The sequence below is a fragment of the Ambystoma mexicanum genome, chromosome 4p (genome assembly GCF_040938575.1).
Source record: "Ambystoma mexicanum isolate Mex_15411 chromosome 4p, UKY_AmexF1_1, whole genome shotgun sequence".
NCBI classification, from domain to species: domain Eukaryota; kingdom Metazoa; phylum Chordata; class Amphibia; order Caudata; family Ambystomatidae; genus Ambystoma; species Ambystoma mexicanum.
In genome coordinates, this window is record NC_090927.1 from 462887798 (window position 1) to 462903503 (window position 15706).

General features: G+C 47.4%; 1 protein-coding gene across 1 annotated transcript in view; it reads right to left on the minus strand.

The window, feature by feature from the left end:
• KLF11 (KLF transcription factor 11) overlaps positions 1-15706 on the minus strand; it is a 95782-nt gene that overhangs the window by 77148 nt on the left and 2928 nt on the right. Inside the window, exons 2-3 of the mRNA XM_069605986.1 lie at positions 13820-13865; positions 830-1090 (exon numbers count right to left, since the gene is read on the minus strand). Of these exons, the coding sequence (XP_069462087.1) occupies positions 830-1090; positions 13820-13861 (303 nt within the window). The 5' untranslated portion in view covers positions 13862-13865. The remainder of the gene's footprint in view (positions 1-829; positions 1091-13819; positions 13866-15706) is intronic.

Below are 15706 nucleotides of genomic sequence, written 5' to 3' on the forward strand. Positions count from 1 at the left end.
TGAGGCAACATTCAGGAATATTTTACTTGCTATATAGCCAAAGCTCAATGAACGTATACAAGGACATTGCTGCATTTAAATATCTCACCTCTGCAATACCCACTTTAGGTTTGAACCCCAAAAGCGTACTACCATTTAGTTATGTTATGCTTCGACCAGTAGGGTGAGAGAGGATGAAGAGAGCCATGAGGCTGAAGCAGAATACTGCTAGCAGACCGCAGCTACATTATGTTATGGTTTCTTATATTTGTATAGCGCCTCCTGACACATGTACTAGTGTTGAATCTGTGTAGAAATCATGGCCCTTCGGCAGACCATGTGGTCTGAAAAGAAGAGAGAAAGGAGCAAGGTGTGCAACAGAAATTTAGGCACTGTATGGAAAGCAGAAATGTCTAGTGTTGATGAGGCATTCAAAGTCTAAGAGTGGACAGAGGAGAGGAAAAGACTGTAGTGAAGATGATAGGGACTATGTGACAGCAGGACTATTTCTTTTGTGGGACTCGGCTATAAAGGTATGTGGCGCAGCGCTAAAAGAGGAAAGAAGTGGGAATGGCAAGTGTAAGATCGCCTAGGGCAACCATGTACAGCTGAGGGTTTTGCTGTACTTTACATGCAAGAGTCATGAATGCGATAGAGGCTGTGTGACAGCTGGACCAAATTATATGTTTCATATGGTTGCTAAACAATCCTCTGAAAGAAAACTGCAGGTTATATGTATGCAGTATTTCTGAACGGAATGATCTTGAAATACAATGTGAAATAAAAATAAAAATGATCATGTACATTCAAACTTGATTGATGCTGATTCTTTAAAAAATAAAAATCTTACCAATGTGGAAAGGGAATGGAAATCTTTTGCATTTTCAGATACACCATCGCTGTGTATGGTAATATCATTTGAATCTGATGCAGGGGTGAGCGGCCTCATCTTTAAAAGGTCACTCTTCTGTGACCGTTGGCCCCAAGAGCTCATGCACACCAGCGCCTCGACTGCTTCAATATCGTTCTGCTCCAAGGTGCTACATGTAGACCTCTCGCTGTCATGGCGCTTTCTTTCAAGTATGGATTCACAAATATCCATGAAATCGACCTTTGGAGAAGCACAATGATAAAATCTTAACAAATACCAATGTCACTCAATGTACATATGTTATCATATGAATATCTCACAATTGACTGTTCATGTTCTCCTGTTAACATTATGCTGGCCTATGCATACTAACCTATCACATTTTATAGAATAGGTCTCTCCTACTCACCACCTAACCAACTCAGGAAGGAACCTCAACAACTGCAGCCCCATCACCCTTCTTCCCTACCTAGATAAGATCCTTCAGAAAGCAGTAGCCACGCACCTTCTCCAACACTTTGAAGACAACAACCTCTGTCAGTCCTACCAATCTGGCTTCAGACCCAGATGCAGCACAAACGGCTGCCATCAAGGTGATCGATGCCCATCCCTGCCTCCTTGACCTCTCAGCAGCATTAGACATTGCAGGTTACTAGACATTCCACAACAAACTACATTGCTTCATGGGGATCAATGAGATGGTCCTCAGTTGGTTCAAATACTAAATTGTTAAACATCACCAGATAGTACAAATTGATTCCTCCAGATCACCAACTATACTCATCAACTATGGTGTCCTGCAGGGATCCATGCTGTCCCCCATGATTTTCAATCTGTACATGGAACCACTCAGAAACCTCTGCACTTCACACAACATCCACAAATATGCTGACGGCACACAGCTCTACCTCAAGACATCCTCCATCAAAGAGATCCATAAGCTCAAGGCCGCATGGATGTCCACTTCTTACCTGAAACTCAACCCCACCAAGACTGAACTCCTACTGCTGACCAACAGCACTGAACACCCCGACATCCAGACCTGGCTCTCTGCTATGAACCTCAAGGGGTTCACACCCCATCTGGCCACTTGCGTCAAGTCCCTTCGGTTTAACGTTGACAGACATCTTGTCGGGATTTTAAAAAAACTAAAGAAAACCATAGGATCCAAAAATGAAAGAAGCAATGAACAAACTGAACTGCAAAGTTCCATCAACTGAGGTCTCAACTACCCATAACCTACCAAATACAAGCAATAACAAACCACAAACAGCAAAGACTAAACACAAAAGATCAGGAAAAACACCAATCGAAAGAGGACGTCCACTCGAAAGAACAACCCACACATCATGCCTCCCCACAAGAAAGACAAAGAAGCCAGAACAGACAAGAGAACTAATAAGAAAACCCAAACCACTCGGGAAGGCACGGACCAGCATGATCCGACAACCCCAAAAGAACTCGACAAACATCTGAGATAGCCCAAGGAGACACACAAATAACAGAGCAAAGACGGACTACATTGCTCGCTACCTGTCCACATACGACGTGTAAAACAGAAACGGCACAGCAACAACGAACCGACAACCAACAATCGTCACAAATACAGACCCAACCAGGACACCACATGGAATGCAACAACTAATAAACTATCCCAACCCAGTCTCCACCCCAACCAGAAACAAGAGACAAATTGGAATCCATCACACTCTTCACCCCCTATATCACCAAGGTTGGAACAACAGAGGGGTAGCTACCCTATTTATCACCCGGAACAAACCAACCCCGCCATAAACCTCATCTGTCTACTCGAAAAGGGACTGACCAACAAAGAACCATCCCACCCAAAAGACTCACCTGGAATAACCCACCTGGATCAGAAACCCAACCAACAACACACCGGTCAGAACAAAGAATACTAACAACATCATGAGTGGGAAATCAAGTAAACAACACTGCAGCCTCCTCAACGTTAGATCCATGGCACAACACTCAACAGAAATCAATGACCTCCTAAGTGAAGGAGGCACAGACGTGCTCTTCCTTACAGAAACGAGGCCATCAGACAACTATAAAGCCATCGCGAATCAAGCGACACCCGACAATTACAAATTAATACACGCCAACAGAGAAAACCGAAGGGGAGTCCGAAATCGCAATTATACACAAAAAACATGCCCCAGCATCTCGAATCATCACAACCAACGCGGAAGACTATGGACCAGCCCCTTTGCTTCTGCCTGCTCTCTTCCTCTCCTCTGCTGATTTGCTATCCGATACTGCACAGGTCACCTTGCTACCCTTTGATTCGAGCACAGGTCCCTGCCCGCCCAATTGCACCCCCGCACTGCCTTCCAGCAACCCTTGCACATGGATCTGTATCTGTAACCCTACAGTCCCCCTACCTGCCATTTTGGACACCTGCTGTATACCCTTACCCTTGCACCTGCCACCTGCTGGCTGCACTTCTTGCTTTGTTTTGATTCCATGTACAGCACTGCCCCCCTCCCCTTTCCCATGGCACTTTTCCCCTCCCCTCCACTTGCGCAATGTCACTTGGCCCAGTAAGATCGCTGTCTCTGTCCTCCCTCTGTTCCCCCTTCCTTGCCTCATCGCTCCTTGAAACACTTTGTGTATAGGCGTCTTACAAATGCCATGTCATATCATAGCATGAATCCCTCCTAATCAAGCTAGAACTCAATGACCAATCCAACATAGTATCCCTCCTGATCTACAGACCACCTTCTTACAACCCCATCTTTGCAACAAAACTAGCGGACAAGGCCAGCATGCCATCAACCCACCATGACAACCTAGTCATACTGGGAGATTTCAACATATGGTTCGAAAAAAAAGAAAATGTGCACACAGCGAACTCACTCTGCGCACTCCTGGATACCTTGCAGTTCAAGAAAATAGTAAATAGATCCACCCACGATGCCAGACACAGCCTGGGTGCAATTTTCTGCAGGAAAGAACTACGCGCATCGGCGCGACCTACACCAATGGTGTGGAGTGACCACTACTGGATACCATTCTACATCACACCCCAAACCCGCCTACTGGCTGGGAAGGAAATACTAAGAACTTGGATCTAAAGGCTCTAATAAACCTTCGAGTCACAATGGTCCCAAGTGAAAGAGATACACCGATACAAACATAGATATAACAATAGGCACATTCAGCAGTTGGATCACCAAGGCCCTTGACCAATTAAACATTCAAAGCAACACCAAAAAAACTGGCAGCAAAATGGATCACAGAAGAACTGAAACAACTCCAAAAAAACTGCAAAATGGAAACAAAATGGAGAGAACAATACACCAGACAAGACAAAATAAAATACAGAAGACAACTCAAAATGTACAAAGCAACAGTCCTCAAAGCAAAAAAAAGAATTTAAAAATAATTCTACGCCGCAAGAATAGAATCGGCAAACAATCCACAGAAATAACTCTTCAAAACCATCAGTGTTAAAAAAAAAAAACCTCATGCAAAAATTCCATCTCTCCTACACAAACACTTTGTGACAAAATCACCAACCACCTGAGAGCAAAACACAATACAGGAGACCATCAACCTAGCCGGGTCAAATACTACCACTGGACCACAGACACCAGACGAAACACATATTACAGCAAAACTCAACTGCCTAGAACCAATCACAGAGGAAACCTTTGCTACACTGATCAAGGACACCAACCTTGCAGGATCTCCAAGGGAGCCCTGGACGTCTACAAAGGAATCCTCAAACCACAGAACCCCAGCGACACGCTTACAGAACCTAATGAAATGATCACTCAAAAAAGTAATAGTACCGTCCTCCTTCAAATCAGTAAACATCAAACCACTGGTAAAAAAGAAAGGTCAGCAAGCGCAGAAGACCCAAGCAACTACAGACCGATATACAACCTGCCCTACCCAGCGAAGATCCTGGAGAACCACATCTACTAAATCCATCAAACAAGTCAAAACAAATATAATACTCAACCAATCAGAAGTTGGCTTTCAGACAGATGAACAGAATCAGCATTTCTATGGATATAGGACGACCTGAAAATAAACGCAGATGACACCCAATCGAACCTTCTCCTATTCGACATTTCAGCGGTTTTTGACACAATCAGCCATGCAACACGAATAGAAAGATTGATGAATTGTGGCAGGAATCCGCCCTAAAGTGGCTTACCTTATCCCTAGCAAACCGAACCAAAAGAACCTACCTAACACTGTTCACCTCAATCACCAAAAATGTATCATGCAGAGTTCCACAGGGTTCCAGCCTCTCCCCTGTACTTTTCAACATATACATATGCCCACTAATGAAAATCATTCGATCCCACGGACTTACCGCCTACAACTACGAAGACGACACAACTGATTGTGAAAACAAACAGAACATAGGAACAAAATAACAACCCTCAACAACTGCCTCACAGACATATACAACTGAATGACAACAAACAACCTCAAACTGAACCCGGCAAAAACAGAAATAATTCTCTCACCCACAGGGTTCGACAGAGGGAACCCACAATAGGACAACGCAACCAGAGACTACCAATGTAGTAAATGACCTAGGAATACTCAGGGACAATGGACTATCAAAGGAACCGCAAGTCAAAACAATCGCCAAAACATTACTCACTACCTCTCCTTCTCGCACAGAATCCTCACAATCATATCCCTGATACTGAGAAGAATTACCTACGTAAACAGCCTCTACCCAAGAATAACAGAAAGATTCACCACGAAACCGCAAAGGGTGTAAGATACAACAGTCAGGATATTACTAAGACTAAACTGAAGAGACCACATCACTCCAGTACTGAAAAGCCTACACTGGTTACCAGTAAAAAAGTACATCAACTTCAAAGCACTCTGCATCGCCCAGAAAGCCTTGCACAGACAAGGAGCAGAATTCCTCCAAGACAAGATTAGCCAGTATCACCCAGGAAGGGAACTAAGATCCAGCAACGACCTACAAATCGAGGCAAAACATAACAAAAAGGAAATTCGGCAGAACAGCATTCTCACATCTAATTGCTAACACCTGGAACAACATGCCCAAAGTAATGAGAACCACAAAAGACCACATCACCTTCAGGAACTGCTCAAAACCTGACTATCCAGCAGACATTGACAACCTAGAAGGGACACCAGCAACAACACCACCACCACAGACAAACAACTAGAGAGGAGACGAGAGGGGCCAAAGAACTGCAAACAAGAACCTTGCTCGATCCAAAGGGCCACCCCAGAGGTAGACCACAACAAACTTACTGACTTTACTAACCCTCTTCCCTTCCTGCTCCTCCTACATAACCGACGCCTCTACACCATATCTTGGAATTGCCACACTCATAAAAATACAGAGAACCATTACTATGCCGACATCTAGAGTGAACCACCCACATAGCCCAATACCATCTAAAAGGCAACAACACACCAAGATGCCGGACTACCTTACAGCTAAGACCACCTCCGACTGAATCCCTTATGGACACTAACCAGTGCACACGACTAACCCATCATAACCACACAACACTAACACCAACACAAAACACTACGACACACCCGAGGCATTGAATCTTAACCATACGGTTACAATGTGCGTGGCCGCTCACAAGTTTCAACATGCGAAACACTCACAGATACCAGTTCCTCCTGGTTCTGAACCTATCCTCTCACCCTTTTCCCCACTAACCTCCCAGCCCCCATTTTTGCAGAGCCACGCAAAGCACTTGGATACTGCCCATGGTTGGTAGTGGTGCAGTTCAAAATCAATGTAACATAATATAATGCCAGTAATGGTTCAATAAAAAAACATGGCCACCATGGCTCTGCCACACACTCCTGTTGGCTTTGGCTTTAAAAATGTCTTGTCATAACAGGAAAACATGTCCAAACTGGCTGCACAATGCAGGCGGGTCTAGATGCGTAATAATGCTTATCGCGTTTGCTGTAACCTGGATACCCGGTGAAAAAAGCCACGCCACAGGAGGAAATGGCTTGACTGGCTGCCCTAAATGCCAGTCTAGACATAGAATAACACTCAACATGCTTGCTTTGTCATTGACTCTCAGTTAAAGAAAATGTCATGCCACAGCAAAGAATGGATAGATTGGGTGCCCCAAAATGCCAGTGCAGCCACATAAAAGCACATACCATTATTTCAACAACAAACAAAAAAAAAAGAAAATGGAAAACAGCATTTTGTACGGGCATCTATTGTGGATAGCCATTAAAAAGGTGCCTTCTGATTGGGATTCCAAGATGGCCACCGAGGGGAGAGCAGCGTGATTGTGGAGCTCTCATCCCGCGGGGCCAAAGACAATAAAGATAGATTAAAAGAGCCTTCCCCAGGCAGAGATTTATCAATGTAGGCAGCGGTGTTGGAGTTCAACAGGCCAAAATGCTGGGGGGACTTCGGCAAAGGCGGGTGTGCGTCCTTTGTCTCTGCAGTGTCAGAGGTGCGGGGCATGGTGTCCACGGCTGATGCAGGCCAAGATGAGAGACACACTTGTAGACCGCAAGCAAGAAGAACCACTCTGGGAGACCCAGGGCGGCGGAGGATCCAGTGCGGGTGCAAGGCGGGGTGGCAGAAAGCATGCGCTGTCGGACGGGGCAGCAAATCAGAAAGGAGCTGCCTGCGATATTGGAGGCCCACCAGGGCTGGATTCATGGAACAGGGGCTCCCCTGCTGGTGAGCACCAGCGGGAAGATCGAGGCGGGGCCGAGCTGCCCCCGTGCCGGAGAGATCAGGAGGATCCAGAAGGGCCATCCCCTTAGCCCACTGCTGAGGGCTGCGCAACGGAGAAGAGCCCCGGAGAGGGCAAGATGTCTGGGAGGGGCCACACTTTGAAAGTCAAAAGGCAGGAAGCCAGCGAGCCTGAGGGGCTGGACTCTCCCTCACCCCCCTTGCGGGAGAACCATCACAGGTCAGCGTGTGCCCTGGCCTAAGGAAAGGGTGCAAACATGCAGAGGCTGCCCAGTGCAGGCGGTGCTCAGCAGGCAGTGATCACCAGATTTGAGCAGAGTGACAGTGAGGAGTAGGGGAGCGCAGCGGGAGGGCCCCTGCCCAAGCTTTGAAGCCAGCACTTTGCAGAGAAGACCAGGAGAGGCCCTGTGGTGTTATAGCCAGGGCGGCTGTAGGCCCGTTTGAGGTACATTTTGGATTTTGGAGCTGCATATAGTGCCTCAGCCAGCACACCCCCATCCAGAAGCACAGCAAGAGAGACAAGGGAGCAAGAGGCGCACCCCATATAGGAGACAGTGACCGGTGGGCCCCTACCCCCCCCCCAGGCCAATCCGGAGGCCGAATAGAGGGCTAAAGAGTCCATCTGCATCTGTGGTGACCAAGGAAGAATAAGGGAGAGGCCATTTGGTCGGGCTCAGGGCAGAGTGATCCTGGCACCAAGGCCGCAGAAGGGTCATTTGAAACCCAAGGAGAACAAACAGTGTCTCACCTGCGCACAGTTAGAGAGGAGATCCAACCCCCCGAACAATCAAGGGCAGACTCACAAAGCGGCAGAGGTTCCTACACCCTGAAAAAATGGCCAGAAGAGATCCAAAGAAGGCAAAACAATATCGGGGCAGGGCTCCCCCCACCCAAAACAGACATGCCTACGTCCCATGTCCAAAAACAAGGGGAAGAACATGCACGCTGCCCCCAACTCTGAAGAAACCAGGGGAGGGCAATCTACAGAGACATTGGTGCAGAGACAGCGAGGTACCGGCGGGGGGAGATCAGGGGCCCTGGGCAGGCGAGGATTAGGGGGCGCTGGTAGGCATTGCAAAAGATTAAGTGGTCACACAGTAGGTTCTTCGCCAATGCTTTCTGGATTTTGGGGACAAGATAGCGAACACCATTCAGTCGCAGTTGAGCATGATGTGAGCGGAACTGTCCCAGTCGTTGCAAGAGTTGAAGGGGGACATAACGAAACGAGAGCGGACCGATGCAGCGGAGTGTGCCATACAAGAGAGGTCACAGGGGACACAAGCAAGATCGAGAAGATGGTAGAGCAATTAGCAAGGGTCACGCAGAATCTTGAGACCCAGAGCAAAGACCTTGAAAATCGCTCAGTAAGATCCAACTTCAAAATAAAGAGCCTTGCTGAGGCGGTGGCGGACAAGGATCTACGCATGATGGCACAGAAAGTGTTCGAGGACCTGCTGGCAGTGGAAGAATGGTCAGGGATAGAGCTGGACCACCTATACAGAGTGGGGCCAAAGAGGGAAGAGACAGGAGCCAGACCCAGAGTTGTAGTGGTCGCCTTACACGAGTACGGGCAGAAGGAGAAGGGGCAGGCGGCTGCCAGGAGGGCCAGGTCAATCAGCTATAATGGCTCGGGACTTCAGCTATTCCTGGGCCTAGCCCAGACCACCCCGGTGAAGTGTAGGATGATGGGCCCGGCGGTGTGAGCCCTAATGGAAGCAAACATACACTATAAATTGACTTTTCCCTTTGGACTACTGTTCGAATGGGAAGGGAAACTGCATTGGGTCATCACCTGCAAGGAAGGTACAAGGGTATTGAAGATTGAGGATGAAGGGTCACCAAGGAAAGAGCAAAGACCAGCGAGAGAACCGCTTATGGGGTAAATGTGAGAGTGGATGACATTTTTCAACAAGGGGCTTAAATAAGCAGGGCCTAAGTGGCATGGTTGAACATCCCCCCCACCCCACTGATGAGGAGACAGGAGTGGAAGGTACACACACGCCCATCGACACGCTGAGGGAAAGGGGGGTTACAGGAAGGAATGTTTTTGTGGGCGGGTGAAGGGGATTTGGTGGGGATTCCAATGGCAGCCACTCATTAGTGGGAGTCGCACGGTAAAACGACCATGGGAAAGAGGGAAGTGCTTCGGGTGACAGCCCTAAACGTCAGGGGGCTTAATTCCCCGATTAAGAGAAGGAAGGTGGAACAGTTCTTGGGATGGGAGGGGGGGGAGTCGTGGGAAGTGTAGCCCTCCAAGAGTCGCAAGGTCGCAGGTGAAACGGGCATAAAAATCAAGGGGTACCACCATCTGTTCCAATCCAACACTCCTGGGAAGACAGGAGGGCGGGGGGTGTTAATTGCTATTCGAGACATCCCAAGATTCCAGGTCATAGCTACAGTGGGGACAAGGAGGGTAGATATCTAGCGGCCTCTTTCCAAAAGGAGAGGGGGACATATACAGTGGCAGCAATCTACGCCCCAATATGGGGCAAGACGGGTTATAAGGGCGACACTGACCAAATTGGAGACTTTTGCCATACGGCAGATAATATTGGTAGACCTCATGGATCCCAGGCCAGATTAAAGTGAAGACAGGCGCGCAAGGGTGTTCCACAACCAGGTGGTACCATCTACCTGCTTGAACAAACACATGGCCCAATTGGCAGTGGTAGATGGCTGGAGGGAACTGGTGGGTGGGGGGATTGGGATATACACATTTCATTTCCACATTCATAGATCCTTCTCAAGAATAGATTACTCCTGGATTTCGAGGTCACTACTGGGTAGGGTTAGGGGTTAGAGCCAGGGGTGAACGCCCTGTCAAGATCATGCACCCATAGCAATTACCTTAAATATGGGGCATAACGAACAAGGGCTATGGCGGTGGAAGTTCCATAGCCACATCCTTAAGGGTGGAGTCCTATGTGAGGACATCAAGAATAAAATCTTGGATTACTTTGCACTTAACGCAACAGAGGGTGTACGGGACCAGGTGGTGTGGGGCGCGTTTAAGGCTACATTGAGAGGGGAGCTCATCGTGATGAAGTGCCAGAGGGACAAACAATTAGGTCTCTTATTGGAGGAATTGGAAGCTAAACTTAAACAAATAATTGCTTAAATGGCAAATAACGCTGGCGCTGCAAAGGGAATATCGGCTGGGAGTATGCTGCAAAGGGAATATCGGCTGATGGGAGCCAATTAGATGTTTTGCAGACTAGGGGCAAGAAAGATCTGCTCTACCTGACATAATTTCGGTCTTCACAGAATCAGGTGTTCTAAACATCAGATTCCCCTGAGGAGGGAGCCCAAAGGGAATAACTGTCCCGGTGCCTTCTCCATAAGATCACTCCTCAAGAACAGGAAGAACTTGAGGGAGACATTACTTCTGAAGAAGTAAGGGCAGCAATAGCTGCCTTGCCATCAGGAAAGGCTCCGGGCCCGAGCGGCTTTCCAGCGTGCTTCTACAAAACCTTCAGAGAGGCACTGATACTGTGCTTAGTCCAGCTCTTCAACTCTTTTTGAGGGTGGAGGGAGGGCAGGGTTATCACTCAGACAATGGAAGAAGCCAAGATTGTGCTACTGTCATGATGGCAGGCTGGACAGCCTTGATGCGCAATTGGCGTTGGCCGAAAATGGCACACTCATCCAGTTGTAAAGGAGCAAGAGCGCCACCTTCAAGATGGCCGCCAATGAAGGACACAAGGTGGAAACCAATATGGCCAGTGGATTCCCACTTGATACCAGCTTCAACAGTCTAGATCAGAGGTCGCCAAACGGTCGATCGCGAGCTACCAGTAGTTCGCCTTAGCCTCTTCAGTGGCCCGCGCTGGAGATTCTGAAAAATGAACACCATCTAATTCACAATTGTTTTCTGGTGTGTTTTGCGGTTACTGTCCGCGTTCAGGATCCGAACACTGGTCGTCCCACTTGCAGGTGAGGAGCTTGCCTGCTGTGCCACGTGGAGCTGCTTTTGAATTCACCGACAGATGTCAGTATCACATTCTGCTTCTGCAGCCACCTGTAGTACCACAGATGGCCTTGTGCACCCCCACAACACTGTCTTGCTTGAGCGAACTTGCTCTTTTTTACCGGAGATGTCCGAGAGGCTGGGGCAGGATCACTGTGAGTCAGCTATCCCTACTTCGATTCCATCTGTGACAATTGTTGATCAGTGCTTCTAAAGTGGAGTGACATTTTCCTCCGAAGTTTAAATTTTTTTTTAAACACAAGGTAGATTTCAATGAATTGAGTCTTTGCTGAATCTGGCAAAAGTGTGCCCTTCACTCTACATGTGTAGATTCTAATTTGCAGTAAACTGCAGTAACATGTTCCTATGCTTCTCTCTCTCTCTCTCATGTATTACAATTGCGGGCCTCTAACAACCTGAACTAGCGAATGACCTGCCTAAAAAGTGTCCTACGAGCTGTCGATATTCATCTCCCAAAAATGCTCAAGGCATCAGGCTGGGGACACTCGAGCAACTGCTTCAGCTAATGGCGAGGGGCACTCCTTTAGCGAGCGAAGCATGTTTTCAGAACACACCCAGGTGTCAAAGTCGGCTTAGCCCTAATACTTCTGACAGCCAGTAATTCCTTCAGTGCCATTTTTGCTGATCCAATTTTCACCCTTTTCAAAATAAGCATTAATATTAGGGGTTCTGGGATGGCGGCTGCCTCTGCATGAATTTTCAATTGGAATACATAAGACTGGCACCATTTTTGGTGGGAGTCAGATGCACCCGTGGAGAGAAAACAAGCCATAGGGGGAGAGTCGCAGAGCAAAGAAGAGGACTCGCCATTGGCTGCTCAGCCCTGTTTAATTAGCATTCCTTACTATTTGGCAGCTTATTTCTTTAATCAAACAAGAGTAGGCATTTTGACACTGCCCAAAACAAGCATTGCCAAATCCAATGGTTTTCTATAAGGAGCTGGTATGAATTTTGGGGGGAAATCCCCCCATGGGATACAAAGGCTTCCTCTCTACATATGACATTTGAAAAGCATTTTGTGTTCTGCCATTGCCCAGCAGTCCCAATACCTCTACCTCCTGATGGGGGCTGCCTTATCGTTACCCTTAATTGCACTGGAGGGCACAGCGTCCCTTTCAAGTTAAGGGGAAAATGTCCCCTGTGCGCCATTTTGATCATTTCTGAACTGAGTGAAAATGGTAAGAGTAAAACCCCGGCGAATCCACCGTAATGTTCCATGTTTCCACTATGTTTTGCAAAAAGTATTTCAAGCACCAGTAAATGTCACCTTGCAGGCAGCATTACCATGGATTCCTGCTGCGTAGTAAAAATCAAAAGTTGCCACCCATGAACCCATAGTTTAATTCCCTAAAAACTGCTGTCAGCACAACAGAAGCATTTATTTGTGATTAACCAGTTTGACAAGCATGTAACATCTTTATAACCTGTGCGAAAACACAGAGGGGCACACAAATAACAGAGTATGCGTGGTGTCTTTAAAAAAAACTAATTTCTAGTGCACGCAAGTAGCATTTTTCAGTTTGGAAATGACTGTTTTTTTTTTGGAAGTCTGAAATGCACATTTGGAAAACAATAGTGTGTCCAGCATGTAGAAAACCTGCATAAAACGCAAAGGGGGACAAAAATTACAGGATATTTGTGTGGTAGTCCAACAAATATCTGTCTTTTTTGGAGACAGCTACTAATAAATAATGCAACAAAGAGGTTTTTGAAGTTCTTAATATAATCGTCAGGGCATATGTTATTCCATCTATTCATAGAGGGGAAATAATTGGGCCAAAAAAATATTGGTAAAAATTCTGAGGTTTATAAACATCCCGACCCCGATATCGCACGTTAGTAGCTCTCCACTGTTGGCCTCCAGTACAAGTAGCTCTAGCTAACGTAAAGGTTGGAGACCCCTGGTCTAGATTTATCAGGAAAGGCTAGGGACATGTATACCACACCCCAGGCCATCTTCTTGCTTGGCGTTACATCTGCTTGTGTTAGAGCAGCGAAAAGCTCACCGCTTCCTGATCCCGAGTTCCGTCAGGCCCAGCATTCCTCTCCGCCTGATCTCGCTTGGCTAAAGCAAGGCAAAGGGGGTCAGTATTACTAAGAATGCTGCACTCAGCTCCCGCTCCCTGCAACTACAACCAGCTTACCTGTAAGAGCACCAAGAACGCTCCGCTCAGCTCCCGCTCCCTGCATGAGCCAGTTTACCTGCAACAGCACCAAGAACCTTGCGCTCAACTCCCGCTCCTGACACAGCCCTGCTTACCTGTTGCTGGAGGTCAGATTCTATCCATGCAGCGACTTCCATTAGCCTGAGAAAACAAGGACACAAGCATTATAACCAAATCATTCCTTGCCGGAGTGCAAAACCAACAGACATTGAAAGCACAGTGCTGCTAAAGGATAAAGACCTTTTACTTATCGCGCAGCAAAGGACAGCACCACAGAACAAAAGACATAACTATAGACAAGGGGCCCAGAACTATTGAAGGGTTGCAGCTGGTCTGGATTATGTTCACCAGTGAATGAACTGGTCTGGTGCATTCTTCCTTCGCACACGTGTGTGCAGTACCAACTTAACCTCAAGGTGAGTCCAGCCTCCCTCTGGGCCAGTGGAGCAAGAGGGGTGGGTATCAAGGGGGGTAGCGGGCGGAAGATCTAGAACACCCCAAGTGACACATTCCTTGTCTCTGCCTTTAGGTCCACCTGCACTCAGTCTATCCACCTGTGAGGAACCAGAACAAGAGCAGAACATCCTTTGGGGTCCACAGTCCACCAAAACACATTCCAGCCCCTCCTGCCACACAGCACACAGGGTTAGTTTACCAAACTGTGCTGCTGTGGGGGGAAGGAGTGGTGCGGAGCATGCAACCACTTTGTCAGAAGACCAGACGCTCCTGCAGGACTTCAGGTAAGCATTATAGCTGCTCCCAAAACCGGGTAAGGATAGGACTATGTGGTTCGTACCGGCCCATTGCCCATATTAAACTAGATATAAAGATCTACACCAAGGTTCTGGTGTCACACCTGGATAAACACCTCCCAAAATTGCTTTATCCTGACCAGTCTGGATTTATTAGGCATAGGCAGACCTCGGATAACATTCGGCGGGTCTGTCATTCGATTGAAAAAGTAAATACATTTAGAACCCATGCACTTATACTAGCGTTGGATGTTGAGAAAGCATTCGACTGGGTCGAATGGCCATTCCTCTTCCGTACCATGGAGGTTATGGGATTTGGTTCTAAATTCCTTTCAGTGGTAAGAGCTGAACTACCAAACTCCTTCCTTGCGCCTGGCAATCAACAGGCAATTTTCCCAGAGGATCACGGTCTCACGAGGCACTAAGCAGGGTTATGCGCCATCCACCTGGAGCCGCTCTTGGCCAGCATTAGGGCTTCCCCAGATATTAGAGGGGATTCCCTTTGGGGGTGAGGAGCTTAAGAGCTACAGCGTTTGCTGATGATATGCTCCTGTTGATCAGAGAACAAGAAACCTCATTTGCAGGGATCTTACAGGAACTTCTTCTATTTGCGGAGGTGGAAGGGTTAAAAATAAATGCCTACAAGTCAGAGTTATTAAATGTGACTGCCCCCTCAGAAAAGATTCAGGAATTGCAGGGTATAGTACCCTATAGATGGGCAGAAACCGGTATTAGATATTTGGGAGTCCAGATTACTGGTTCTCTGGGTGCTCTTTACCGTGCTAACTACCCACCTTTAGCAGAAAAGCTGCACCCGCTGCTGGCGGAATGGTGCCCTTATCAATATCCTGGATGGGGTGGATAAATGCCCTTAAAATGATAATTTTGCCAAAAATCCTGTACTATTTCATGGCCCTGCCAGTAAGGGTTCCCCAAGGTTTCTTCAGGACCATTCAATAATATATGGGGTCATTTATTTGGAACCGCAAGAGAACCAGGGTAGCTATGTAGATGCTAATGTATCCCAGAAGCAAGGGAGGGCTGTGAGCGCCAAACTTCTGCCTCTATTTCCTTGTGGCTGCAATCAGAGCGAGCCAGGATTTTGTTCAGCGTTTTCTGCGGGAAGGCCTGTTGTCAAATGGACAAAGCAGTGGTGGGCTCACCGCTGGATGAGGTGTTGTGGCGACCTGAGGGGGATAGAGATGCAAACATGTACCATAGCAGGATAGG